The 27,207-nt window shown below is 60.0% G+C and overlaps 3 protein-coding genes across 4 annotated transcripts; 2 read left to right on the top strand and 1 right to left on the bottom strand.

Annotated features, from left to right (window-relative positions):
- The first annotated feature begins 920 nt into the window (after window positions 1–920).
- On the top strand, window positions 921–10,380 carry PHKG2 (phosphorylase kinase catalytic subunit gamma 2). Of its 2 annotated transcripts, none has more exons than XM_013046576.2 (10): window positions 921–1,031; window positions 1,430–1,542; window positions 5,574–5,749; window positions 6,012–6,066; window positions 7,084–7,149; window positions 7,236–7,399; window positions 9,171–9,261; window positions 9,354–9,507; window positions 9,580–9,705; window positions 9,811–10,380. In XM_013046576.2, exons 2-10 carry the CDS (start codon window positions 1,448–1,450, stop codon window positions 10,102–10,104), a joined length of 1,221 nt encoding a protein of 406 aa, XP_012902030.1. In that variant the 5' UTR covers window positions 921–1,031; window positions 1,430–1,447; the 3' UTR covers window positions 10,105–10,380. The 2 variants fall into 2 exon arrangements, with proteins under 2 accessions (XP_012902030.1, XP_004773913.1); XM_004773856.3 differs by having other exon boundaries at window positions 1,014–1,104.
- A 49-nt stretch (window positions 10,381–10,429) lies between these two features.
- CFAP119 (cilia and flagella associated protein 119) lies at window positions 10,430–13,795 on the bottom strand. The gene is made up of 9 exons (XM_004773860.3): window positions 13,468–13,795; window positions 13,181–13,212; window positions 12,605–12,670; window positions 12,278–12,447; window positions 11,657–11,727; window positions 11,346–11,462; window positions 11,203–11,272; window positions 11,019–11,117; window positions 10,430–10,675 (listed from the first exon to the last, which is right to left on the bottom strand). Exons 1-9 carry the CDS (start codon window positions 13,672–13,674, stop codon window positions 10,497–10,499), a joined length of 1,011 nt encoding a protein of 336 aa, XP_004773917.1. The 5' UTR covers window positions 13,675–13,795; the 3' UTR covers window positions 10,430–10,496.
- Window positions 13,796–14,170: 375 nt separating this feature from the next.
- RNF40 (ring finger protein 40) lies at window positions 14,171–25,785 on the top strand. The gene is made up of 19 exons (XM_004773862.3): window positions 14,171–14,539; window positions 14,937–15,104; window positions 15,239–15,380; window positions 16,054–16,260; window positions 16,793–16,914; window positions 17,016–17,162; window positions 17,256–17,330; window positions 18,221–18,340; window positions 18,436–18,615; window positions 18,812–18,947; window positions 19,823–19,944; window positions 20,025–20,452; window positions 20,539–20,656; window positions 20,775–20,924; window positions 21,076–21,288; window positions 21,369–21,494; window positions 22,450–22,590; window positions 22,700–22,801; window positions 24,507–25,785. The coding sequence occupies exons 1-19, from the start codon at window positions 14,408–14,410 to the stop codon at window positions 24,681–24,683; spliced, it is 3,006 nt and encodes a 1,001-aa protein (XP_004773919.2). The 5' UTR covers window positions 14,171–14,407; the 3' UTR covers window positions 24,684–25,785.
- Window positions 25,786–27,207: the final 1,422 nt, after the last annotated feature.

Below are 27,207 nucleotides of genomic sequence, written 5' to 3'. Positions count from 1 at the left end.
ATATATTCACTTGCTCAATTTCTGAATAATCCCATTATAATAACAAACGATAAGCCTACTAAGTGAAGTTCAAGTTTTCTTTGCCATTGTTGGTCTTTAGATTGGTGGTGTGAAGTCGAAGTGCTCTGCTCCAAAGTTACTTGGATTCAGGGTTGTGATCCCCAAGTGCCCTAAGACAGTTGTTAGAGGGACAGGATTCCTCCTGGGCCTCTTGCGGGAACGGGATCTCCACGAGGGCACGGCCTCCCTCCGGCCCCGCCGCGGAGTTTAGCGTAGGACGCTCGGCGCGTCTGCACGGGACGAGCCCGTGAATGCCGGGGCTGAGCGGGGCACTAAAGTCTTAAGAGGCGGGTCGCTCCCGGCAGGACCTCCGCCGCCGGGCTGGGAACGGAGCGCTACTCCCGGGAGGCGCCGGTAGAGGACTGGGCAGTGTGGGGCCCCAGCTGGCGCGCGCTCGGGAGGTGTCCAGGGACCCGGGCAGCCCCGCTGGGGGACGGGCCACGCGTCGTCCAGGGCCGCTCAGGGGCAAGCTGGGGGCCCAGGCCGCGGGCTCCGAGACCAGAGCGGGACGCGGCCCCCGAAAGCACCCCCTTGGGGCCAGAATGCCAACTTCCCAAAGAGCGGCTGGGGACAGTGGCGCCAGGAAGGGGACAGCGGCGCCCGCCCGAGTCCGCGAACGAGCGCGCCGCGGCCCCGCGCCCCGCTCTCCCCGACGCCTCGCTTCCGGGTAAGCCACTTCCGGCTCGCGTTCCCGGCCTCCGGCCGCGCTCGACGACCAGCGCTCCGCCCCCGTCGGCCCTGGCAGATGCTGTGCGCTAATTGGCGGCATCGGAAGCCCCGCCCCGGCGTCTCGGCCTTTGGAAACGCCGAGCTCTCACGCCCGCGCCCACCTCGAGACCCTCCGCTTCCTATTGGACTGCGAGCTCCCAATCGGAATTGTTTTTGAGCCACAGTTTTCCAGCGCCGCTGGCCATTGGCGGACAGGACGAGGGCGGGGCTTGGGGTCGTCGCCGGCGCCGCCCGGGTGCAAGGTAAGGGACGGGAGGCGAACCCCGCGACTGAGCGGCTTCGCGTCGACCCCGGCTCCTCTCCCCTCCCCCGCGGGTGAGCCTGCGCGAGACCCCGCGCCCCCTCCCAGTGCCCGCCCAAGTGCGCCTGCGCAGCAACAGCCACCTGCCCGTGCGCCCCTTCCCTTTTCCTCCGCACCTCTTCCCTTCCCCTCCCCCGCCCCTCCCTGCCCCGACACCCCTCCCGCCCCCAGGCCCTTTCGCGGGGTCTCCCCAGCCCCGATCCTTCCCCCACCCCGTCCCCGTCCCCGAAGATCCTGGCGCCCCAGCCGCAAGGGCTGCGCCTCCGCGAGCCGCGATGCGCGTCCTCCCAGAGCCCGTGGGCCTCACTGCCCTCGCTGCCGTCCGTCTCCCCCGCCCAGGCGCCCGCCGCCTTCAGAATGACGCTGGACGTGGGCCCGGAGGATGAGCTGCCCGACTGGGCCGCGGCCAAGGAGTTTTACCAGAAGTACGACCCTAAGGACGTCATTGGCAGGTGAGGCTCAGGCCAGGGAAACCGGCCCGGAGGGGTCGGGCCCTGGCCAGAACGCACGGCTCCATCTGAGGGCTGGACAGAGTGCTTACTTATTTGACAGAGAGAGAGAGAGACCTCAAGTAGGCGGGGGGCCGGGGGAGGGGAAGCAGGCTCCCGGCCGAGCGGAGAGCCCGGTGCGGGGCTCGACCCCAGCACCCTGGGACCATGACCCGAGCCGAAGGCAGCGGCTTTACCCACGGAGCCCCCCAGGCGCCCCTGCATGGTTCTAAATGGGAACGAACAGTGGTTAGTGGAGGACCATTTGGGGACTTAAGTCTTTGTCTGGGTTAATCCCCATTTCTTTCACATTCACTCATTTATGTGTTCACCAGACGTAGTTAAAGCAACGAAGGTCTGCCAGACACGAAGCCAAACACAGGGAGCGTAGAAGAGAGATTTATGCCTGGAGAAGTAACTGAAAGAGACACATGAGCGTTCCCGTAGTATCAGGTTGTGGGATGGGGCTCAAAACCACAGCTTTCCACAAGGGGTGATCTTTAGGTCTGGAAGGATGAGTAGTTCAGCAAGCAGAAAATAGAAGCACGGCTCCCCTGTAGAGACAGTGGCAGGGACACTCACCCATCCAAGCTTTCCTAAGCACGTCCGGTGTGCTAGGCTAGCACATACACTGGGATACAGGTCTCACATGTTTTCTGTTCTCCTGGACTTTGTATTCCAGTGGTAGAGACAGACAGTAAACACGAAACCAAGACAACGGTCCTCATCTGCTCAGGTGAGGGGATGAGAGTAATTAACGGCGCTGATGCTTGAAGGATGGGCACGAACGGGGGATATATTTGGGGCGGAGGGAACAGCACATACAAAGGCACAGGCAAGAAAAGGCCTATTCTAAAGCAGTGGGCAGATGATCATGGGGCCTGGGATGTAGTAAGAGTGGGACAGGTGGAGGAGATGCAGTTGGACAGGTCAATAGAGGCCTTAGGCCATGAGAAAGAATTTCCATTTTATTCTAGTGAAACTGATGGTTTCAAACAGGGTAGTTAAATTAACATGGTCTCATTTATATTTCTGTGGTCTGGGGGCTAGGCACTCAGCCTTTCTGTGCCTCAGTTTTGCCGTTTAGATTGGGAATAAAAATAGACCCTACCATGTAGGCTGCTGTGAGGATGGGAGGAATTAATAGGATTGTCTTAGAACACTTCTGGCAAATGTAAGTGCTCGACGTGAGTCTGTTACTACATTCAAAAAAGATCATTCCGACTCTTGTGTAGAGAATGGATAGGCGGCGGACAGGAAGGGATGTGTGCAGACCAGTTGGGAAGCTGTTGATTGATTCAGACCCGAGACGGTGGTGGTTTCGATCTGAGTGGCGCCGGTGGAGATGGAGAGAGGTGGGTAGGTCGAGGTGATGAACTGAGGAGACACTGATAGTTTCCTGAGAGAGCAGACGAGGGCCAGAAGGAGAAGAAAAGGAAATGGGAATCATGGCTAAGGTTTGGATTTGAGCGCCTGAGAACCCTTTTCTGAAATGAGGAAGGCCGAGGAGGATCGGGTGGCCGGGAGGGCCGAGCAAGTTGAGAGTTCAGCTTTGGAAATGGGAAGTTTGGGATATCCAGCCGGAGCTGTCAAGTAGGTACGTGTCTCTGCAGCTCAAGACACAGCTGTATAGAGCAGTCCGTTTGGGAGGCAGTAGCATATACATCGTAGCTGGCGAGAAAATACATGGAAAGAAGCGAAAGGGGCCACGCTCGGGCCCTGGGGCATGTCGCCATTAAGGAGCTAGAAAAGGAGGAGTCAGCAAGGGAGGCTAAGGAGAGAGCATCTTTGAGTTAGAAATAAAAACAGGAAAAGAATGTGCTTCTAGAAGGCTGGCGCGGTCTGCTGTGATCCGTGCTTCTGAGGCCAGGAAAGCAGAAAGGGCTGACTATTAGATGTGTTCAGACTCCTTTCGGATACCACATGCAGACGTGATAGAGGCCTTTAGGATCAGGAACTCTGGAAAGGAATCAAGCCTTGAGGCAGTGCAGTGGGAGCCGTTTGCACAACCGGTAACTTAAATGGCCCAGGACAGGACGGTCATGGGGGAAAGGGTGTCTGGAAAAGAAGAGAGCTGACACCCAAGTCCTAAACTGAGGTGGGGTTTCAGGACCAGGTAAGGGAGGGCTCACCGAGGCTAGGAGAGCCCTTCGGGAAGAACAGTGGTTCTGCTGCCACGGGGTGCCGAGAGATCGGTTTCGGAGGAAGCAGGTCAGGGAAGAGGGTTCGTTAGCCTCTCGCTCCAGCATTGCTGTGGCAGCAGCGTCCCTGGTCTCTGTCTTTTCCCTGTGTTTCTCCTGCACAGTAAATGATGTGTACACCCTCACTAAATGAGTTCCCAGAGTGCCAGTTTCTTCATGTATGAAATCTTCATGTCTGCAGCTTTAAAAGAGCTTGCTGCATTCTAGAAATTGGTGATAAGTTCTAAGTCACTGAAGCAAAGATTGGATAGCAGGGACATAGCCAAAAATGAGACTGCAAAGAAACTGGAGACCATTTGGTGAAGGCCTTGAATGACAGGTGAAGGAACTGGGGTTTTACTTCCATCTTGCAGGTAACAGGGAGGCAGTGTGGCGTGTCCTCCGTAGTTCGCTGGGTACGGTTGAAATTATTAGGGCTCACTTAAAAAGAGCAGAGTTTTTGCTCTACGGGTCCTGCTGAGGAATGAGGGTACGCTTAGAGCTTAGTTGAGAATTTAAGCTGGAAAGGTTTTAAGCAGCAATGACATAATTGGGGCGGTCATTCTGGAAGCAGCGTGGTGGACGGGCTGCGTGGCCGGGGTCGGCAGTAGAGGCGTCAGTGAGGAGGCCGTAAGGCTATGGGGTCAGTACTAGGAGGCAGGTTTGAGAAACACACCCGAGGGAGTGGCCTGACTGCATGTGGTAGGTTGTGAAAGAAAGGGGCATGCCAGGAACTCTCCTCAGATTTCCAGTCCGGGAGTCTGATGTCTGATTGAATGGCATTACTGTTAATGGGGGAATTAAAACTGTCAAGTGGCAAAGAGTAAGACAGTAGGAAGTGGTGAGCACTGTAGCGGCTGGAAGGTTCTCGTCCCACTCAAGACGGGAATTCAGATTTGAAAAGAACCGTTCACTGACCAAACACAACACACCCTTTGGCTGGAGGGTCAGTGGTTGAGATCTCCTGATGGAACCCGAGATGTGGGTGGCAGGCGGTCTAGGCAAAAGGAATTACGTAAGAGCAAAGGAAGCCGTGAAGGGCAGCCAGGGAACAAGCCCAGGAAATGTGTGAGCTCCGGCCCGAGAGATTCGTACTAGCCTGAGGTACTCGTGGGATCATAAGGAATTGGCGACTGATTCCAAGCCAGGAAATACATGTCTAGGACTTTCTCTTCACCATGCCAAATGGGTTTTTCGTCTTCTACCTCGTGGCATTGGACACCTCTTCAAGTTGGCCTTGTCCACACTTCAGAGCCTGCAAAGTGGAAGTCCAGAGACTTGATGTCAGTGGGTCACTTGGAGGTTAATTAGTGGCACATTTGGGACCTACACCAAGGTCTCCTGATTCACAACTTTGTTCTCCAGTCAGTGGTCTGCTGTTTATTTGGAGCCTCTTACACTTGAGGTATTGTAGGAGAACTTTGGGATTTGGAAGGGGTAATCAAGGGGAGTGTGAGTAAAATTTGGAGGGAGCCTTAGATCATTTCTTCTTGCTTACTCCTTGTGCGGTTCCGGGAGAAGGGGCAGGTTCTGGGGCTCAGTATGGAAAGGACCTCCCTAAGCTTCTCTATGCAGGGAGCGGCTGAGGCTGGATTCGAACCCAGCACCCCGCCTGCCTTCCCTGGGAGCTTTGTGTTGCCTCTTGCTGAGGCTACTGTGAAGCTGCCGTAGGCCAGGGCGGGCCGCAGCAGGCTGCCTTACTGTCCGGACGGGGCTTCCGAATACGGAGCAGGGGGATGAGGATGGCCAGGCTCCACTCTTGGTGGAAAGGAGCGCGCAGGAGGCCCTGACGTGTGTGCGGTCTGACTCTGGCAGAGGAGTGAGCTCCGTGGTGCGCCGTTGTGTTCATCGAGCCACTGGCCACGAGTTTGCGGTGAAGATCATGGAGGTGACAGCCGAGCGGCTGAGTCCTGAACAGCTAGAGGAGGTGCGAGAAGCCACGCGGCGAGAGACGCACATCCTTCGCCAGGTCGCCGGCCACCCCCACATCAGTGAGGCTGCGTTCCCCGCTCCCGTTAGCCGACAGCCACCTCCTGCCGGCCCTGCCCCCAGCCCATTCCCCCCAGCACTGCCTCCACACCTCTGCTCCCTTCATCACGGCTCTGTGCGGCCAGCCTTTGGGTCCCTCCTGCCTCCGTTCGGTTCTCCTTCCTTCCCAGGAACCGCCCGCTGCCACCTCGGGGTGGAACGCCCCTTTAACTTGCTCCTGCTCCTTCCCATCTCGTATCTCTGCCTTTTCTGCCTCTTTCCCAGTCACTCTCATCGATTCCTACGAGTCTTCTAGCTTCATGTTCCTGGTGTTTGACCTGTGAGTATCTCCCTGCCCTGATCTGAGACGCGTCCTCCTCCCCTCCATGCCTGGCCCCAGCCTGCCGGCGCAGTGGGCCGGTCGCCCTGCTCACCACTTCCCATGGGCCCGTGGCCCTGGCCCCTCTCCCTGGGTGCCCTGAGGAGGCGAGCTCTTCCAGAGTGCTCAGGACCAGCCAGTTGAAAAGGGCTTCCGTGACCCCCGGGCTCATTGTCCCAGTCCCCATGGTTATAAGATCAGCAGGGAACACTGAAGAGCTGAATACTTACCGACAGATTCTTGCTCCCCTGTCTCTTGCTCTGAACACCCTACTTGGTGTTTGTCTCTGCCCATCGGTTCACTTCCTGGGCAGTCTGAATCCAAGTGTGAGATGTTCTACAGTACAGTGTAAACCAGTGCAAAGGCACTTCAGAAGAGTGGTTTGAATAGCAAATAATTAAGAGAGACCCCTGGAAAAATTTCACAAAGTCTTCGTATAGAAGTGACCCTCTCTAAAAGGGGCGGGGGAGGTAGGAAGCATCTGTCCCCTCATCATGCAGCTTTGCAGAACAGTTGCAAGCCCCCAGGCAACACCTGACTTCAAGGGTCCACGCAGAGTTGCAGTTATAAACTTGGTTTTTGAAAGACAAGATAAAAATAACATCCTGCCCAACTTTTTTGCCATTATTATCTGTGAAATTTTGGCCCATATCTAGATAGATTCACTTTAGAGGGTCCTCTTTGAATAATGAGTCTCATATAATGAGGACCTCCTGTAAATTGCTGCCGGAAGGTTCTTATTCTTGCTAGCATAGCAGCCGTGGCATGGCGCATGTATTTTGACTGGCGACCCCTGGGCCAAACTGTCCCTGGCATCCAGTTCACTCTTGGGGCACACTGACCACTCAAAAAAAAAAAAAAACCAGAGAGGACTCTCTCTCCCCTGGCCTCTTCCGTGGTATTTTCTATGAGCGCTGGCTTATTTTTCCTAGACCCCGTGTAAGGTGCACCTACCTCCCAACCCCTCCTGTTCCTTAGGATGCGGAAGGGAGAGCTGTTTGACTATCTCACAGAGAAGGTGGCCCTCTCCGAAAAGGAAACCAGGTAATGACTGAGCCTGTGGCCCGTGGGGTGACCAGGGGACAGGGCGGGGTAGGGAGAAGCCGACGAGGAGACTGCGCCTCCCCCAGGTCCATCATGAGGTCTCTGCTGGAAGCAGTGAGCTTTCTCCACGCCAACAACATTGTGCATCGAGACCTGAAGCCCGAGAATATTCTCCTGGATGACAATATGCAGATCCGACTTTCAGATTTTGGGTTCTCCTGCCACTTGGAACCTGGCGAGAAGCTCCGAGGTGAGGGGGCCTGGCGCCTTAAGAGGCTTGGGAGGGAAGGAGACCCAGGCCTGACGCTGGTTAGCGGGGTCTGACAACCGAGTACCCAGGTATCAAGAAAAAGGGAGAAGTCAGTGAGCACTTGCCAAGTACCTTCTGTGTGCAGAGCCTCGTGTGCATCTGAGGGGGCTTCCCGGTCTGCGCGGGGGAGGGGACAGAGACAGGTGTGCAGGTCGTGGGACACAGCCAGGCAAGGGACCGTGCAGGAGAAGCCAGGATGGGGGAGCGCCTGATTCAGCTGGAGGGACCTACGGAAGGAGGGGTCTCCAGAGCTGGGCCTGTCCCCTGAGGAAGAAGGCGGTGGAGGGGTGGGGGTGGGGGTGGAGAACAGGCCTCAGCTGCGTGTTTGGGTTTTGGCACAGATAGGATGGCAGTGTGCTGCTTAGGAGCTAGGAAGAGCCCCATGCGGCCAGACTGTGCGGCTCCACTGGTGCACTGGAACTCGCCCTCTGTAACACCACTGTGTCACCATTGTGACAGATATTTTTAGTGCAAATGGAAGACTTCACAAAGTCTGACTGTGGACTCCTTAGAGCTATTAAGGTACTTTCTGTCCGTCGTTGGCTTGGCGCTGTGCTATTAGCAGCTGACGTTCGCTGGCACCCCACTAAGTCTTTATATGGCTGGGTTCTCCAGATCCTCTTGACCCCTCTTTGAGATAGTGTCTGGATCACCATTTGATAACTGGGCTTAAAGAGGTGAGGGGACTTGCCCAGCCAGGTAGCTGGGACTTGAGCAGTCGGACTCCAGAGCTCATGTTCATGACCTGTGGACTTAACACGTTTGTCTTGCGGATGCTTTGTTTCCCTTTGGGCTTCCCCATATACTTTTTCCCATTCTGGAACCACCCTTGCCCTTGGCTTCAGGAATTGAGGTTCCCCTTTAAAGCTCCAGGTTAGGTTAGGTCCCCTGCTTTCTCTTCTCCTCCCCCCTTCGGGACACACCTCTTACTCTATTATTTCTTGTTTGCTTTCGGATAGACAGCTTGGTAAGGGCACATCTAATTTCACCAGTGTCTAGTATGGTGCCTGGTACGTGGTGGGCATTCTTCAATACTTTTGGTGGGAATTACCCAGAAGAGTCAGGCCTGTTAAGCTCTCCTGGAAGTGTGGCAAAGAACACGGTTGGGCAGCTGCAGATGGAAGATTTGGCACCTGAAGCAGAAGCAGCTACATGTAACAGGCTTGGATCAAGTCGGGGAGGGCTCTGTGTTGCAGGAGTCTAGACTTGAGCCCAAGGCCGAATGGGCGGGGACAGCCAGGGAGGGATTTTAAATGAGGGACTTAGCTAGTGCATGCCTTAAGAAATCCCATACTCCCACTCATTCTCCTTGGGTTTGAGTGCTGATTCCACCATACAGAATGGTGATCATAGGTGGAGGAATCGATTCGGGCAGAAAGGAACATAAAAAAGAGTGAAGGTTTGTTTTCCATGTGTATCATGTATGTCAAAACGTGATAAAAGGCTGTGTAAGGGGTGAGGGGGTGGGGTGGCGGTGCCAAAAGATATGGGGACTGAAGTCAGTCCAAAAATCAGCTATGCCACAAGGAACCTTGGTGGGCACTTGAGTTGTTCAGCAGGGATGGGGCTAGGTGAGCCCTCAGCGGGGGGTGGGCAGGAGCAGAATGGGAACCCTTTAGGCCCTGGGAGTGTGGGGGCTCAAGCAGAGCCTGGAGTTAGGGACCCTTGAAGGGGCTGGTGGCATCCGCCAATCTCAGCCTTCTCTCCCCAGAGTTGTGTGGGACCCCAGGGTACCTCGCACCAGAGATCCTTAAATGCTCCATGGACGAGACCCACCCCGGCTACGGCAAGGAGGTCGACCTGTGAGTTTCCCGTCTCCCCGCCTCCCTGCCCCTCTGGGGCCCGTCGTCCGCACGCCTGCCTGGCACCTGCCTGACTCCGCTCTCCTCCCCAGCTGGGCCTGCGGCGTGATCTTGTTCACACTCCTGGCCGGCTCACCACCATTCTGGCACCGCCGCCAGATCCTGATGTTACGCATGATCATGGAAGGCCAGTACCAGTTCAGCTCGCCCGAGTGGGATGACCGTTCCAACACGGTCAAAGACCTGGTGAGCCGAGGCTGTGAGTGGGGTGGGGAGGAGGCCCAAGCGCTGCCTCTCACGCTCTGGGGTTCCCCCTAGATCTCCAAGCTGCTCCAGGTGGACCCTGAGGAGCGCCTGACAGCGGACCAGGCCCTGCAGCACCCGTTCTTTGAGCGCTGTGAAGGCAGCCAGCCCTGGAACCTCACGCCCCGCCAGCGGTTCCGGGTAAGCCTGCAAGCTTCGGGGTTGCGCCTGCTCCTCTGTGCCGTGATCTTTCTCCTACGGTGGCTACTGCACTGGAGTTCACACGGCCTCCCGCCTCCCCACCAGGTGGCAGTGTGGACCGTGCTTGCTGCGGGACGTGTGGCCTTAAGCACCCAGCGTGTGCGGCCACTGACCAAGAGCGCACTGCTGAGGGACCCTTACGCGCTGCGGCCCGTGCGGCGCCTCATCGACAGCTGTGCCTTCCGGCTCTATGGGCACTGGGTGAAGAAGGGGGAGCAACAGAACCGCGCCGCGCTCTTCCAGCACCAGCCCCCCGGGCCTTTTCCCGTCCTGGGCCCTGAAGAGGAGGGGGACTCCACTGCTATCCCGGAGGAGGATGCGCTGCTGGCGCTGGGCTAGCACTTTGGCCCCGGGGACCCCAGAGTGTAGGACTCTTCAGGAGGAGGATTTTTATCATTCCAGCTCTTCTGGGCTTTGGCCTCGGGCCTTGCCCCGCAGGCTGGCCAGGCCCACCACTGCTTGTACTACCATGAAGAGCAGCCGTGTATCCCTGCCCCCACCAGCCGGGGCTTTGGGGTCGGAGCAGAGGGGGAAGGCAGCCACTCGCAACACCACGCCTGGTCTCATCTGTGCTGCTTCGGCCACGTTTGCAATAAAATCTGCGCGCCAGAGGGAGCCGGTGCCCAGTGTCTGGTGTCCGGCTTTGGCACGGGAGCCCAGAAGGTGCTCAGGGAGCAGGGCGGGGATGGGGCTGCCCTGCCCTGGGGGTTTATTGGGGAAAATGCTGGGGGTCACTTGGTCTTGTTCTTGCCTTTGCCAGAAGGTGGCTGGAAGGGCCGCTCTAGGGTGGTCAGCTTGCTGCTGAGCCGGTCCTCGCTGGCCTGGAGCTGCTCCTCCATCAGCTGTTGGAGCTGCCTCAGCTCCTTGTTCATCTGGGTCCTGATGTAGGCTTGCAGGCTGGAGACCCGGCCTGCCGGGACAGGGAAGAAGGGGCAGGTCAGCAGAGATGCTGTGCCGCCGCATCAGCAGCATTGCAGCTTTATTTCAGGGAAAGCAGCTACACCCCCCTTCCGCGAAGAGAGGTGGGGGAGCTGGCCAGCCTAGGTCCTCCGGGTTGCTGATCCGCAGGCAGATAGCTCCTGCCTCCCCCCCAGCAGCTGCGTCTTAGTACCTGTTTGTCACCTTGGACTTCTGCATAAGGAAGCATTTGGAGAAAGGGCACTGTCCCTAACACAGACATGCAGTCCTGATGTGGTCCATACCCTTCATTTTATACCTGCCCAAAGTCACGGGGGACCCTAACCCATCCTCACTTGGCTCTGGCTCCGGCTCCGGCTCCGGCTCCGGCTGGACCCCTGTTTCTGGTTCCTCTTGTGGGCTGACGCCCTGCTCCACCTCCTCGCCGCCTTTCTCTGCAGGCCAGAAGCAGGAAGAGCCTTCAGCCCCAGCCCCAGCCCCAACTCCAGCCCCAGCCCCAGCCCCAGCCTTCTTCCCTACCTGTCTCCTCCTCTGGCAAGAGCTTGGGGGGCTGCAGCCCCACGTAAGTCAAAGACAGATCCAGTCGCACCTGGGGAGGAGGAGGAGAGGCTGAGAGGCGGACGTCTGCGCCGAGTGGGGGAGGTGAAGGGCGGCCTCCGTACCTGGGGCGTGAAGACGTATTTGTAGAGCTTGAAGTGGCGGAAGTAGGTGTTGACCACATAATCTGCCAGGGCCAGCAGCTGTTCCTCCCTAAAGAGGTTGATGCTGAAGGGGGGCCGCTGTGGGGGTGGTTGGGAGTGAGCGGACTGACCTCGCCCAGGAACCCTGACCTTTTCTCCAGGTGCCCAGCTGTGGAGGAGCAGGGAGAGCCCCTGCAGCCTTCAGAGGAAGACGAGGGTGAGGCATGTGCGCCAGGAGACTGGGCTAGAGCTTAGCTGTGGGAGGCCGAGGATCTTGTGTCAGGGGAACTGACCCTGACTCCGTGGCAAAAAAGGACACTGATGAAGTAGCGGTAACATTCCTCCACGTTGCCCAGGGGGGTTGCTGGGAGAGAAACAAGATGAACAAGTGAGTCCCCTCCTGGATCGTCACTCATTTCGCTCCCTCACCAGCTACCTTACTGAGCATGAGCTTTGGAAGTGAACAGCTCTAAGGTTAAGTGCTTGTTTCATCAACTCACTCAGCAGCACCCACAATGCACTGTTCCAGGCACTGGACAAGGCAGACGAGATCCTGCCCTTAAGTAACATAGAATAAAACAAAAACTACGGAATTTCAGCCCTTGTTGAACATCCCCCAGGATATCCGTTCCCGGAACAAAGTGGGAGCTGAAGGAGGAGCTGTTTCCCTGAGCCCTGTCTCTGTACTGGTGGGTAGTACCCACAGTATTCCTCAGAACGGTCTCGTCAGGTTGGTGCTGTCTGGAAGGAAGCGGTGGTTTCAGAGCTGAAGTAGCGTGTGCGTGAAAATGCTGCTTGTGACGGCAGAACCAGACTGCAGGGGGTGGCCCACGACTGCTTCCCGCGGCCCCGTGTGCAGTCCCCGCCTCCGCTGTCCCCTGGGCTGAAACCCTTTGGTCGCTGCCTCCTCTCACCAACACAGGCCTTATGAAGGTCCTGGAGCAGGGCACAAGCTGTGGATGTCTGTTCCAGCGAGAAGCCCTGCTGACGGCAGAAGATAAGTGCGTGGGAGAAGAGGTCTAGGGTGATGGCCTCCTTCGGGCTTGGCTCAGGACAGCTTAGCCCCAAGAGCTCAGCTAGCACCCTTGGGAGGGAGACAGGAAGGAAGAACTGAGCAGCCCCTTCCGCACCCCGCACCGGTGCCCCACGTACCCTGGAGCTGCGCATCCTGCCTTCCAGCCCGGCCCTCTCAGCCCTCCCCGGAGCCAGCGCTTCTGCTCTTCCCCGCCCCGTCCCCATACTCCCTCATCTCCTCCGTGCTGGCTGTCTTCTGCAGCCTGTGCATGGAATGCGTATCCAGGTACTTCCTGCGGTAAGGAAAGAGGAGAACAGGTGTTGGTGGCCGCAGGCCTTAGTCCCCTGACGGGGCTGACATGGCTAGAGCCCTGGGCTGGGAACCGGGAACCAGGAGACCTCAGCCTGAGGGTTCGCCCTTCTACTACCCTCACGGGGCAAGTCACTTCCTCTGCGGGTGTAACGTTCTCCATCTGTAAGTGAGGGGTGTGGTGTGTGCTGTAAAGGAGCGCCTGGGGTTCTCGTCATTTATAAAGCGGAGGGTGAGGTAGCGGGTTCTGTCTCCGGCTACACAAGGCCCCGCAGCCGCGGGTGGTGCCTCCGCAGCCGCGGGTGGTGCCTCCGCAGCCGCGGCGCCTTCCCAGCCCCCTCTTTGGACCGGGGAGGCCGGAAGCCTGGAGCTCTAGTCGCCGTGGACAAGTGCAGTTCCCTCATCTAGCAAACGGGGTGCCGCGGCTGTCGGACAGGCCTGTCGGGGGAATCGCGCGCGCGGTGTCGCTTTCCCCCGGGTCCTTCCCACTCACCACAGGCAGATCCGCGGTTGGGGCAGCGGGGGCTGCGGAGAGAAAGCCGAGTGGGCAGGCGGAGCGTTGCCACCCCGGCCCCAGTCCCTGACCCCTCCGGACTCTCCAGCCTAAGGTCCTCATGCTAAGGCCTGTGTGCGAGCCCCGCCGGCCGCCCAGGCTTCGCGGGACCCCGAGCACGGCCCGGGACCAGCAACCTGGAGTCACGACCCCTGCCTCGACGGGACGCCCTGCCGGGGAGCCCTTTCGCCAGCGCGGCGGGGCGGGCCGCGCTGTCCCGCCCTCACCGGGAACAAGGTGGCCGCAGCGTCTTCATCCGCTTCTTCCGAGGCCGCCGTGGTTCCGGGCCCGGGCCGCGCCCCCGTCGCCATCCGCGTGGCGGACCCGTCCACCGAGCCGAGGCCCCTCGGGGGTTCCCGCGGCAGCGCGGAGGGCTGGTCACGCTCCGACGGGATCTTCAGGGCCGTCAACTCGCTGCACTTGGGGCGGATCATCTCGTCGCTCTTCCTGGGCGCGGGTCACCGCGGGCCGCGTCCCGCCCGGGGCCTGGGAACGCCGGTTCTCGGGCCGCGATTGTCAAGTCCTCCCTCCGGCGACGCCTCAGCCAATCCGCGGCGCAGAGGGGCCGGGGCGGCCAATCCGCAGCGAGCGTCTCCCTCCGTCTCAACGGCGACCGTTGCTAAGGGAGTCCGGGGCGGGGGGGAGCAAGGGGAGGGCGCTCACCAATCAGTGAGAAGCCAGGGCGCATGCGCAGCAAGTTTCAGGCTCCGCCCCCGTGCCCTCGCTTCAAAGTGGCTAACTGGAGGTAGGCGATGCCCTTAGGGCTGGAGGATGGGCGTGTGGTGTCCGTTGCCACGGGAACTGTCTGCTGGCCAATCACCGGGAGAAAGAGGCGGTGTTCGGGAAGAGACCGAACCGGCCCCGAGAGGCGGGACAAAGCGCGACCAATAGAAACAGGAAATGAAGTTTCGCCACATCCGGCGTTGCCTGCGGCGCCTGCGCAGTGCGCCGAGGAGGCCGGTGACGTCCGGTGCAGTCCAAGATGGCGCGAGGCCGGGCCCGCCGCGGGTGAGGGTCCCGGCAGGCGTGTGCGGGGAAGGCCTGGGGCTGCGGAGCACTGGCCGCCTCGCCACCTCTGCCCTCGGTCGTCTTCAGGGGACGGGAGTGCCGCCGACGCCCTCCTGCCGTCCCTCGGGAGACCCTGCGGCGCTCCCCGCAGCCGCGGCCATGTCCGGACCCGGCAACAAGCGCGCCGCGGGCGACGGGGGCTCGGGGCCCCCGGAGAAGAAGCCGAGCCGCGAGGAGAAGACCACCACCACGCTGATAGAGCCCATCCGCCTGGGCGGCATCTCGTCCACGGTGCGTGGGGCCCTGGCCCGGCGCTCCCCGCTCGTCCCGTCTCCGAGCGCCGGACCGTCCGGAGCCTGTGCTCCCTGCTCCCCAGGCGAGCGGGGCCGCTTCCAGCACGCGCGGCTGAGAAGCCGGGGACGGACCTCTGCCCGCTGTCTGCAGACGGGGAACGGGCTGGCCGCAGCGCGCGGCTTGTCAGAGACCCGAGAGTTAGACACAGGCAGCAGCAGGCCTTGGCCCCCCGCTCGATTAGCGGCTTTCTCCGGGGTGCCTAGATGTCCGTAGGTCCTGCCGGTGGTTACGGTGGGGTCCTGCCCTCGCCGCCCCAGCGCGCTCCTCTCTCCCTCGTGATTGCCCTCTGGGGCCCTGCTTGACCCTCTCCTCTCCGTTTGTTCCCCTTTGGTAGGAGGAGATGGACCTCAAGGTGCTGCAGTTCAAGAACAAGAAACTAGCAGAGCGGCTGGAACAGCGGCAGGCTTGTGAGGACGAGCTCCGAGAGCGGATCGAGAAGCTGGAGAAGCGGCAGGCCACAGATGACGCCACGCTCCTCATTGTCAATCGCTACTGGGCCCAGGTGGCTGCCCCTCTGCTTCCCAAGACCCGGCCTCCATCCAGCTGCCCGTCCTCAGACTGCTCTCCTGGGAAACCAGCGTCGTGCTGGGCAGCACCTGAGGGAGTCCTAACATTTTTGGTGCTTTCTCCCTTCAGCTGGATGAAACTGTGGAAGCCCTTCTCCGACACCATGAGAGCCAGGGGGAGCTGTCTGGAGGGACAGAGGCGCCTGGGACCCAGGAGGGGCCGACGCGTGATGAGACCCCTCTCACAGAGCCAGGGACGTCGGACCTGAGGGGTAGGGCCAGAGCCCTAGGAGCTGGGGAGCTTAATTAAGTCCTGGGAAGGGTCCTGCTGAAGAGGGAACTTTTGTATTAATCTCCTGAGTTCCTCCCCACCCTTCACGCAGACACACATTTGACTGCATGTTTGGATAGCTGAGCAGTAGCGGTTAAGGACTCGGGCCCCAGGCTTTGGAATCTGAGTGACCTGGTTCATAGTGCGTGTCAGGTTTGACACTCATTTAATTCAGAAAATAACAATACCAAGTGATAGTTGTGAATTCATACTGTAACAGCCTTGGATGAGACAAAGATAAGCCAAAAAAGAAACACTGTCTTTGCCATCGGGGAGGAAGTGATTATAAACCACAAGTAAAAAGAATAGGAGCCCATGAAACGGAATTAGTGTATGTGCGCTTGCGTGTGGGTCTCGTTGAGATGGCGAACACAGAGGCGGCTTCCCTGAGGCATGATTTGGAAGCTCCGTGGCCTTGAAATTACTTAAGTTTCCTGGGCCTCCGTAGTTTCACTTTGATGATGGGGACACCAGTGTATTAACGGGCACTGCGCGTGCTGAATCCGTGAGCCACAGGGCGTCAAAGGGCTCAGTCTGGAACTTGGTATGGAGTGGCGGTAACTGCTGCTCTCAACCTCATGAGATCCTCATGAGGGTCTGTCCACCTCCCACAGAGCCCCTGCCCGTGCAGCTGCGGCCCCCGCTCAGTGAGCCAGCATTGGCTTTTGTGGTGGCCCTGGGCGCCAGCAGTAGTGAGGAGGTGGAGCTGCAGCTGCAGGGCCGGATGGAGTTCTCCAAGGCCGCCGTGTCCCGAGTCGTAGAGGCCTCAGACCGCCTGCAGCGCCGGGTGGAGGAACTCTGTCAGCGAGTGTACAGCCGAGGTTAGTTCTCTGTGTCCCACCGCAGAGGTGTCCGTCCCCACTTGTGTCTGGTTGTGTCCCCCCAATGCCCGAGTCCAGGGGCAGCCATAATTCTCCAGGGAATGAATTAACCACGTTCTTGGGAAAGCGGTAGTTAGTAGATGCGGCTCTGCCCTTGGTTCGTGGGGTTGCGCTCCAGAGAGGTGGGAGGAGTTGATGCTTCTGGGGCCACTGCCTTCCAGCTGGAGACTTCTCTGGAACACTGCACAGATCTTAGTTGCAGCGGCTGACCCACAAAGCGTAGTAGCAAGTGTCCAGGCTTTGCAGGCTGACAGGCTCTCCCAGCCCTAGTCCTGTCATTCTGAGCAGATGGTTCTCCTCTCTGAGCTGGTTTCCTCCTTTGTGCAGTGGAGATAAAAGACTCCGGGCTTTGTCCTGAGAAACTGGCAAGACAGCTGGTGGATCACACTGGGCACATAGCAGACTCCAGAATGAGTTAGTACTTTGCCCCATGGCCCTGGATTTGGCTCTTACCCGAGCCCTGCCTTCTCAGGGGACAGTGAGCCCCCCGGTGAGGTGGCTCGGGCACGCACCCGGGAGCTGGGTCGTGAGAACCGGCGGCTGCAGGACTTGGCCACCCAGCTACAGGAGAAGCACCACCGCATCTCGTTGGAGGTGGGATTAAAACCAGGGCAGGGTTTGGATTAGACACATACGAAGGCTCTCAGGGACCCAAGCTCCCTGCTCTAAGCATCTGACCCTGTCATTGTCTCCAGTACTCTGAGCTCCAGGATAAAGTGACATCAGCAGAGACCAAGGTGCTGGAGATGGAGACGACAGTGGAGGACCTGCAGTGGGACATTGAGAAGCTGCGCAAGCGTGAGCAGAAGCTCAATAAGCACCTGGCGGAAGCCTTAGAGCAGGTGGGGCTTGGGTGCTGGGTCAGACGGAGCCATGGCTAGGCACGTGGAGCCCTTGCTTCTCTCCTCCACCCCCATGGGTCTGTCTCTCCGCAGCTCAACTCTGGCTACTATGTGTCTGGGAGCTCCTCCGGCTTCCAGGGGGGCCAGATCACACTCAGCATGCAGAAGGTGAGTAGGCACCATTCTTCCCGTACCTCCTACAACCTCGGCCCCACCCATGAAAGTCCCCTCAGAATTTAGGACAGAGAGCTGCATGCTCTGAGTCCGTTCCCTGTCATTCATGCTGCTCTGTTTTATTCATTGATTTGTGTATTTAGTAAGTAATTATTAACGTTAAATCGTAGGCACGGTGCTTGGAAGCAGGCACAGGCGAAGACAAAAGAGACAAAAAGCAAAGCTTTCATGGAACTCGGGTCCTAGTGGGGGGAATAAACAGGAAGTAAGATAGTTCATCAGGTGGTTAAAGGTGCCCCAAAGGAAAAGCACAGAAAAGACACAGATGAGGGCACTTGGGTGGTTTATCAGGTTAAGTGTGTGCCTTCAGCTCGAGTCGTGATCACCAGGTCCTGGGGTCGAGTCCCCTGTCAGGCTCCCTGCTCAGTGGAGAGTCTGCTTCTCTCTCTGTCCCTACCCCGCTCATGCACGTGCACACTCTCTCTCTCACACGTGAAAGTAAATAAATCTTCAGAAAAAAGGGAGCGGAAAGGGAAGTGTGTTGGAGTTGACTGGCATGCTTAGCTGAAGGAGCCGTCTCACCGGGAGGGCTGTCTCACTTCTTGTTCATCGAACATATTTTTGTTCCCTGTTAAGCCTTAATTCAGGTTCCTTTTCAGGTCTTTCAGGAAGGTTTTTCTGATTCCCTGTCAGTTATGAGCTTTGGTTCCCAGCACTGATGACGTAGTGTTTTCTCCCACTTACCTGGAAGCCCTTAGGAAAACGCTTGGGTTTGGCTTGTCCCTGGGGCTTCAGAACCCATTACTGCCCACCTTGGGTGGGGATGAGAGGGAAGCCCGCATCCCGGCCCGGCCCTGCCTCCCGTAGCTCCTCCCATTCTGCAGTTTGAGATGCTGAATGCGGAGTTGGAGGAGAACCAGGAACTGGCCAACAGCCGGATGGCAGAGCTGGAGAAGCTGCAGGCCGAACTTCAGGGAGCTGTGCGGACCAACGAGCGCCTCAAGGTGGGCCCTGTTTGGGACTGGGAGGCCTAAACCTGCAAGGTAGTGGCCAGGTCCTGAATCCTGTTGCTGATCGCTCATGGGCACCCTGACCGTAGGTGGCCCTGCGGAGCCTTCCTGAGGAGGTGGTGCGGGAAACGGGGGAGTACCGAATGCTGCAGGCCCAATTCTCGCTGCTCTACAACGAGTCTCTGCAAGTGAAGACGCAGCTTGATGAGGCCCGGGGGCTGCTGCTGGCTACCAAGAATTCCCACCTGAGACATATTGAGCACATGGAGGTACGGCCTTGGAGCAGACCTCAGTGTCAAGGTGTCGCTGGCCTTTGCAGCCCCTGTGTGCTGCCAGGGGTCCCTTGGGAATAAGTTCGCCCCAAGCCACGGAGGCCTGAGGTCGGGGGGGACTCGGGGGATGCGAGGAGAGGAGTTTGCTAGGGGGCTCAGGAGTCGTGTGGGTCCTTGACGCTTCAACCTACAGAGCGATGAGCTGGGGCTGCAGAAGAAGCTGCGCACGGAGGTCATCCAGCTGGAGGACACGCTGGCCCAGGTACGCAAGGAGTACGAGATGCTGCGCATCGAGTTCGAACAGAACCTGGCGGCCAACGAGCAGGCGGGTACGTGGTGAGAGCAGGGTGGAGGGGGGACCTTATCTGGGATTGCTCGTCCCTGGTGTGGGGTTGCCGCTTATCCAGATGCGAGGGGGTGAAGCCCCTTCCTTTCGCAGAGCCGCCTCTCCCTGGCCAAAACGGGGCTCCTGCCACCAGACTCAAAGGCACGGTGAGGGTCACAACCAGGTGAGGTGGCTGACAGAGCAGGCACAGCCAGAACATGAGCTCTCGGCCCCGCCTGTGGTTCTCTGGCCCTACCGTGTCTCTCTCAGAGGTATTCGCTCATTTTATGAAGATTTTTGAACACGATCGATGAGCCGGGCTCTTTTCCAGGCTTTGGGATTATGTCCATGAACAAAACACAGACGATCCCTGGTATTGTGGAACAGTATTGTAGTGAAGGAAGACAACAAAGTAAAAAATAGACCTGCCTAACCAGATCTTAGATGGTGGCAAATACGTCCAGAAGAAGAAAGCAGGGAAGAAAGATAGGAAGCACGGGGAGAAGGGGGTTGAGGTCTCGGTTCTGGAGGCCAGAGAAGTGAAATTTGCAAGGTGACGTTTGTTGAAAAGTACAAAGAAAGCGGACTCATTTACTTGGGTGAATCTTAGTCATAAGTTCCTTTAAAGGAAATTTGGAAACACTAAAACAAAATCTACGTTAACAGAAATAACCCAAGTAGGAAGTCTCGTGTTAGTTTTGGGTGAGTTTCCTTTGAGGCTAGGTTATCACTTTGAGGTGATCACGCTCTACATAAGGCCTCAGTTGCCCTGTCGTCCGCAGTGGGAATGATGGCTGCGGCTCCCTTTCTTCCCCCATGGAGGGCTTGGGCCCTTTGTGCCGAGGCCAGTCGAACTACTTCTTCCCAACCCTCTCCTAGGACCCATCAACCGGGAGATGCGTCACCTGATCAGCAGCCTCCAGAACCACAACCACCAGCTGAAGGGGGACGCCCAGCGGTACAAGCGGAAGCTGCGGGAAGTGCAGGCGGAGATCGGCAAGGTGAGGGGCTGCCTGGGAAGACCCTTGGCTGGACCTGGGCGAGCACCGTCTCACCTCAGCCCTGTTCTCTGTCTTTGCAGCTCCGGGCCCAGGCCAGCGGCTCAACCCACTCCATCCCCAGCCTGGGCCACCCAGAGGACTCCAGCCTCAGTGCCCCGGCCCCAGGGAAAGAAGAGGGTGGGCCAGGCCCTGTCACTGCCCCTGACGGCAGAAAGGAGATGGCTTCAGTGCCCGGTGCCCCCACCGCTGCCTCCTCGGTGAAGAGGGACGAGCCGGTCCCCTCCGAGGAGGAGGCCCAGGCCCTAGCTCCTGGGTCCCAGGGCTCCTCGTCTCGGGGCCGAGAACCTGAGCCCAGGCCCAAGCGGGAGCTTCGGGAGCGGGAAGGGCCTGGCCTGGGACCCCCATCTGTAGCCTCAGCTCTCTCAAGGGCTGATCGGGAGAAGGCCAAGGTGGAGGAGGCCAAGAGGAAGGAGTCAGAGCTCCTCAAAGGTCTCCGAGCAGAGCTCAAGTGAGCCCCTCTTCCTGTTTCCCTCGCACCCCTGCCAAAGTGGCCTCCAGCCCCAGTCACCAAGCCTTCCTCCTGTGGCTCCCCAGGAAGGCCCAAGAAAGCCAGAAGGAGATGAAGCTGCTGCTGGACATGTACAAGTCAGCACCCAAGGAACAGCGGGATAAGGTGCAGCTCATGGCAGCTGAACGCAAGGCCAAGGCTGAGGTGAGGACAGGTAGGGCCTGCAGGGCCTGCACAGAGGCTGCCCTGGGGAGTGCTGACCAGAGCAGTGCCCTGGGTCAGCAGCAGGCTGTGGCCAGCGCTCACTCTCTGGTGGCTGTAGGTTGATGAGCTGCGGAACCGTATTCGGGAGCTGGAGGAGAGGGACAGGCGGGAAAGCAAAAAAATCGCGGACGAGGACGCCCTGCGGCGCATTCGGCAGGCGGAGGAGCAGATCGAGCACCTGCAGCGCAAGCTGGGTGCTACCAAGCAGGTGAGAGCCCCTGCGGTCCGCCTGCTTCTGAGTGTTGGGCTTCCCGTGACTCCTTGTGGAGCGCGTCCAGCAGATGGTCGGGGCCCACGCTGCTCAGCCCTGTTCTCCCACGGTTTCCGTATTCGGGGTCCTCTTTGCCCGTTGGCCGCAGGAAGAAGAGGCTCTGCTGTCCGAGATGGATGTGACCGGCCAGGCTTTCGAAGACATGCAGGAGCAGAACGGGCGGCTGCTGCAGCAGCTTCGGGAGAAGGATGACGCCAACTTCAAGCTGATGTCGGAGCGGATCAAGGCCAACCAGATTCACAAGCTGCTGCGGGAGGAGAAGGACGAGCTGGGCGAGCAAGTTCTGGGGCTGAAGTCCCAGGTAAGGCTGCTTGGGGCTTGCAGGCTGGAGCCGGAAGGGCCAGCGGCTCCCCAGCACTGAGCCAGCACCCCTGACCTCAGGTGGATGCCCAGCTGCTGACCGTGCAGAAGCTGGAGGAGAAAGAGCGGGCCTTGCAGGGCAGCCTTGGGGGTGTGGAGAAGGAGCTGACGCTGCGCAGCCAGGCCCTGGAGCTCAACAAGAGGAAGGTGAGGCCAGGCCCCAGGGGAGAAAGCAGCCTGAGATGGCGGCTCACAGCTGAAGCCTTGCTGGGCCCCGGCTCCCAGCCCAGCTCATGTCTGGATGGCTTACCGGGCTCTTACCGGGCTCCAGTCCCCGCGCTGAGCCTTATCTCCGGCCGCTTGCATTTTGGTCTCAGAACGGTCGTGAGGCGGTGTGTGTTGTTACTTGCTTTCCTCAGTGAGGAAACGGAGGCTTAGGGCGGGCAGCCGACTTGCTCAGGAAAGAGCGGACCTGGAATTGGGCCCTGGATCTCCTTGGCTCCATAACCCACGTTTTGGGCACCGTGTTGGTTGGCTGTAAAGTAGGCATGCTGGTCCTTGTCACAGAGTTGTATGAAACCTCAGGCTGAAGGTCAACATTGGTTTTCATTTTCTTCCCCATTTCCTTCATTAAAGCAGTCGTAGTCATGCCCTTGCTGTGAGCCCGCGGCACTGAGTGCTGCGGAGAACCTGGAACCAGGGGGCCCTACCAGAGGTGGGACCCTCCGGTCTCGAGGGGCAAATAACCAGCCAATAGTCCCACAGGAGAAATAGGCTGTTGCTGATCCCAGTAAGTCTTGTGAAGGACACTAAGGTGCCGTGAAAGGAAAACGGGGGAGCCTGGCTCGGGAGCTGAGTGTGAGCTGGGGCTTGGGGGCCACCGGGAAGAAGTGTGTGCGCTGTGGGAGTTGAGGGGAGCAGAGAAGAGCCCCGCGGAGGCTGAAGGATGGGCTGCGCATCATGCGGCTGTGCGGGGGAGTGTGTCGGGAGCTGTGGAGAACGGGGGGAGGCGAAAGTGGGGAGGTCAGGAGGCAGGACCGATTCTCGTGACGATACCGGACTTGATCCCAAAAGCAAGAGTCACTGGAACACGGAGCACAGGCATCTGGAGCTTCCCTAACTCCCAGGCTCAGGTGATCGGTGCCCCCCATCCCACCCACAGGCTGTGGAAGCGGCCCAGCTGGCCGAGGATTTGAAGGTGCAGCTGGAGCACGTGCAGACGCGGCTGCGAGAGATCCAGCCCTGCCTGGCCGAGAGCCGGGCTGCTCGTGAGAAGGAGAGCTTCAATCTCAAGAGGGCTCAGGTGTGTGCGTGGGGCAGGGGCCGTGTGGCTCAGGGTCACTGCTGTGGCCTGGGGCTGGGTGCTTCCGGAGGAGAACCCTTGCACTTAACTGGTCCTCCCCCTGCCCCAGGAGGACATCTCACGGCTGCGGCGCAAGCTGGAGAAGCAGCGGAAGGTGGAGGTGTACGCGGACGCCGATGAAATCCTCCAGGAGGAGATCAAAGAGTACAAGGTGGGGCTCAGGGCAGAGGCAGGCCCCGTCACCCAGGAACTCGCAGATGGCGAGTTGGTGACAGCTGGAGTGCACAGTCTGGGGACCCCCGAAACGAGTCGCAGAAAGTGGACAGCACCTTGGTTGTGGGGACTCGAACAGCTGCCCAGGTGCCGTGTGTGTGCTTGGGCCAGGCCCGGGCGTGGGAGGGCCGGGAGCTAGCCTGAGTGTCGGACCTCTTGAAGCCGACCAAGGGGAGGCGGCCGAGTATTCTGAGTGATGCGCGCTGTGGTGGCAGAGGCCGGGCGCATGGCAGCTCCGGGGGTTAGCAGGCTTCCTGGAATGACTGTCATCCGAGGAAAACCTGAGGCGTCAGACCCTGGAGCGTGTGGTGGGTCCGGCTGAGCTGCGTGGCTTATCCTGCAGGCCGCATGGAGACATCAAAGGGTTTTAAGTCAGAGAGTGATGTGGCCTGATGTGCTGTTAGATCCGCAGAGGAGGGGCAGACTAGAGGCAGAGAAGCCCGTTCCGCTGTTGGAGTCACTGAGGCAAAGAGTGGACAGGGAGCTAGCCTGGGTGTGCGACACATCAGGAGGCAGAAGTGCTCGGACTCCGCGTGGGTCGATGCGCAGAGGGAGGCGGCGGGAGGTGCTGAGCGCCGGCGTCCCGGATTTGAGAAACGAGCTGGGTGACTAGGGGCACGTGACGGCATTAGGGAGACTGTGGAGAAGCAGGTGGTGGCGGACGGTGTGTCTCCAGGATGTTGAAAATGAGGTGCCCGGGGGAAGCTTGCTGGGGAGGCCCTTGAAGCAGGAGACTGTCTGGACGACAGGGGGTTGGGGGGTCGTGAGCAGAGGCAGCGGGGCGCACTCCATCAGCTGTGGTCCCCCAGGGTGGGTCTGTGGCCCGGTAAGAGACGGCCCATTCTTTCCCCTTGGGACCCCAAAGCTTCCGTGAGAGAGGAAGAGAAGCCTGTGGTTTGGCCCTGAGGAAGCAGAGGCAGCTGGGGGCCGGCCGTGGGGCGGGGGGGGAGGTTTCCCAGATGAGAGAGGTTGCCTGGGGTGGGTTGCGAGCGGGGGAACGCCTGATCGTGGCGCAGTCGCAGTCGGCTGGGCTGCGATTTCAAGCCGGGCGAGCGGAGGAGGACTGTTGGGGGATGCGGAGTGGACGGATTCCCGGACTTAGAGGGGAGATCTGGTGGCCGGTGGGGGGCGTCAGGAGAGGAGATTTGTAAACCTTCGTAGAGAAGAGTGAGTCCAGGGACCCAGCCAGATCTCTGGGTGGCACCAGGCGTGCGCTCAGTTCAGGGTAGGGACGGCGGATTTCCGGTGGCACCGCTCTGCCCAGCTGTGACTTAGCAGGTGCGGAGGAGGAGAGGTAGACAGACAGCTTCAGCTAAGACTGGGGTTTGGCCAGAGGCGGCCAGAGGAGTGAGAGCTCGAGCCCCAGGGCAGAGGAGCCCAGGCTGAGCCTGTAGAGTATCAGCCTTGAGCGGGGACGTGTTGTTCACGGGTACCGGTGAGCAGGGTAGAATCCAGACTCTGCTTTTGTCAAGTCCTGAGAGCTTGCTCAGTCCTTGTCCAGAGAGCGCTCTGCCCCACCTCTTGGTTCTGGGGAGAGTTAGAGTCTGTATGTGGTGGGCGTGGCCTGGACCACCTCCTGCCGTCAGCTCAGGGTCTGGGTGCCATCAGGACTGGGCCCGAGCTGCTGCCTTTGCCCGGCCTAGGCGCGGCTGACCTGCCCCTGCTGTAACACCCGCAAGAAGGACGCGGTCCTTACCAAGTGCTTCCACGTCTTCTGCTTCGAGTGTGTGCGGGGCCGCTATGAGGCCCGCCAGAGGAAGTGCCCCAAGTGCAACGCGGCCTTCGGTGCCCACGACTTCCACCGCGTCTACATCAGCTGAACCCGCAACTCAGGGGACTTCGGAACACCCACGGACCCGGGGGCTGTGCCTCCAGTCCCTCCCTACCCCACGTTCAGTGGCCCCTACGCTCCATTCCAGACCCTGTGGGCCCAGCCCCTCTCCACCTCATTGGTTTGGGGGTCCCAGTGCATGCTGGTGGGAGTAAGATCTGTCATGTTCCATTCTGTCTTCTCCCCACAGTCAGAGATGTAGCCTGGGGCGCAGCTGCCCTGCAGGAGGGGTCTGCTCTGAGCAGCTTGTGGAGCCTGGAGCACTCACCTGAGCTTCCCGGAAGCTGGCCCTAGCCCTTCTCCACAGGCTGACTCCTAGTCCGCTGTCTCCACGGGCCCATCCTAGTCCAAAGGGTGCGATCCCCCAGGCTGTGACCTCCTACCCAAGAGAATGCTCATTTGCTACCTGCTTACCCACAAGTGAGGACCAAGGGTGGGCCACTTTCCCCAGCCCCTCAACTCTAGGGCCCAGGGAGACTTTCCACACTTGGGTGGGGCTTCCCTCCTGTGGACTCCCCTGGGCTCTTTGGTCTGGCTCCTACGCTAAGGGCCTAAGGAGGTACCCCCTGGGTGGGGGGCACGGTCCTCTTTTGGGGGGATTCCGGCTGCTGCGGTCGCCTTGCACTCATCTCCGGAGTGCTGAAGCGAGATCATCAGTTTCTATTCCGATCAGCCTCCCCCACACCATCTCTGTTTCTTTTCCAAACCCACTCACCTGCCCCCGTCCCGTGCTTCCCAAGACTCCACTGGGTCCCCAGCCTGACCCTGCTTTCATCTTGATGGCCTTAACTGCAGTGGAGGCGGAGTTTCCCAGGAGGGGAAGGGACAGACGAGGGGCTGGGCCAACTTCCAATCATTCCAGGTGGAGGAGCTTCATCGAACACCCTGTGACTGAGCCTGTCCCCACGATGCTCCCTGTGCCGCCTGCCCAAGCAAACGCCCATGGGGTGCGAAGGCGGCAGACGGCGGCCTGGAAGGTGGAGCTGCTGGCAGGTGCAAGGGCCCGTTCGGACCCGCAGGCCCTGCTCTAGAGAGCTCTTGTACAGGCTGTTAATTGTTATGAATAAACGTCCCCCTCTTCCTGCCCTAAATGTCCCAGGCTTGGGCTGCTACACTTCTCCCGTCGCTGCCCTGGCTGGCACGGGAACCCCAAGGCCCTCCATAGACCTCCCCTAACCACCCAGCGTCGAGTTCCGTTTGGACCTAACTGCCGCTCGGATGCCGGAGTCCGCTCGCAGGAGGAGCACGTCTGCAGGGGGAAGGCGCCGGTTCGTGCGTGCAGCCGGCCCCTCGCTGCCCGCCCCCGTGGTGGTGACGCTCGGCGGGGATCCCGGCGGCCCGGGAGCCCCTCCGCCGGGCTCGCCGCGCCCCTCGCTCGCATGGGATGCCGGGAGCGCCGCGTTGCACCCCGGGAGATGTAGTCCGTCGCTGGCACCGGGCCGCGGGGCTCCTCCGTGCGGGGCTCCTCCGTGCGGTGAGCGGGTGCCCGGCGTGTGCCTGCCCGGCCCGGACGCAGGCTGCGAGCTGTCCCCTCCCGCCCCGCCCCGCCCCCGCCCCCGCGAGCGGACAGACGAGAGCAGCGCCGCGGTGACCTCCTTCATTGCACTGTGCCCGCGCGGACGGCTGCCCGTGGGCTCAGCGGCCTGTCGGGTCCGCGGGTGGAGCCTTCACTGCGGCCGTCGGGGGGCTCCTGCCGGGGCCGGCCCCGTCGGAGCTGGGGGCCGGGGTCGGGCGCAGGGTGGTGGCCGCCGTCGCGCCTTCGCGCGGCCCCGCGGCCCCCTCGGCGGCCGCTCCTCTGCGGGGGCTCGCGGCCTCGTCCGCCTTCGGGCTGCACCTGGCGTCTGGGGTCGCGGCGGGGTCGCGGCGGCCGGACCAGGTCGGAGTAGAGGCGGAGCCGCGGGCTGCGGTGACCTCCGGCGCCGGGCCGGCCGCGGTGGGCGCGCTCACCGAGACCCGGGCCGCGGCCGGCGACGGCATCGCGCCGTTGGGGAAGTGTCGGCCGCCCGAGCGCAGCGCACGCCAGGCTGCGGAAACGCGGCCTGTTGCATCACAGAGACGCGGGCCGGCTCCGAGAGCAGGGCTGCCCCGCGCGGGTCGGGGTCCGCCAGCCCCGCGCGAGCGTCTCCACGCGCGCTTTCAGTGCACACTAGCGACTGCCCATCGCCTCCCCAAAGGTCGGTCTGGCTGGGGTCCGGATTCCGAGAAGTCACAACTCCTGTCTCGTCTGGTGGGCATCAGACCACTTTCTCAAGCGAAGCGCAGAGAATAAAGATGCCAGAATCTCTGGGAGGCTCTGCCTCCGGGGCTGGTCAGGTCCCTTCTCTCAGGTCAGATCCTGACAATCCCCAGTAACCCCCAGTGGCCTCCGTGGCTCTGTGATACCCTGGGCCCCTAAGATGGGCCAGAGCTCCACCTCAGCAGGCCTCATGGTGAATGCACCTGTTCTAGCTAGAACTAGAGCTACTGCTGCGGGATTGGCCGCGCAGTCCGGCGGCGAGTCTGGCATTGCCCAC

The sequence above is a fragment of the Mustela putorius genome, unplaced genomic scaffold (genome assembly GCF_011764305.1).
Source record: "Mustela putorius furo isolate JIRA1106 unplaced genomic scaffold, ASM1176430v1.1 tig00004039_pilon_pilon_pilon, whole genome shotgun sequence".
NCBI classification, from domain to species: domain Eukaryota; kingdom Metazoa; phylum Chordata; class Mammalia; order Carnivora; family Mustelidae; genus Mustela; species Mustela putorius.
The sequence above is the reverse complement of the archived record's forward strand: the minus strand, read 5'-3'. Positions and strand labels throughout refer to the sequence as shown.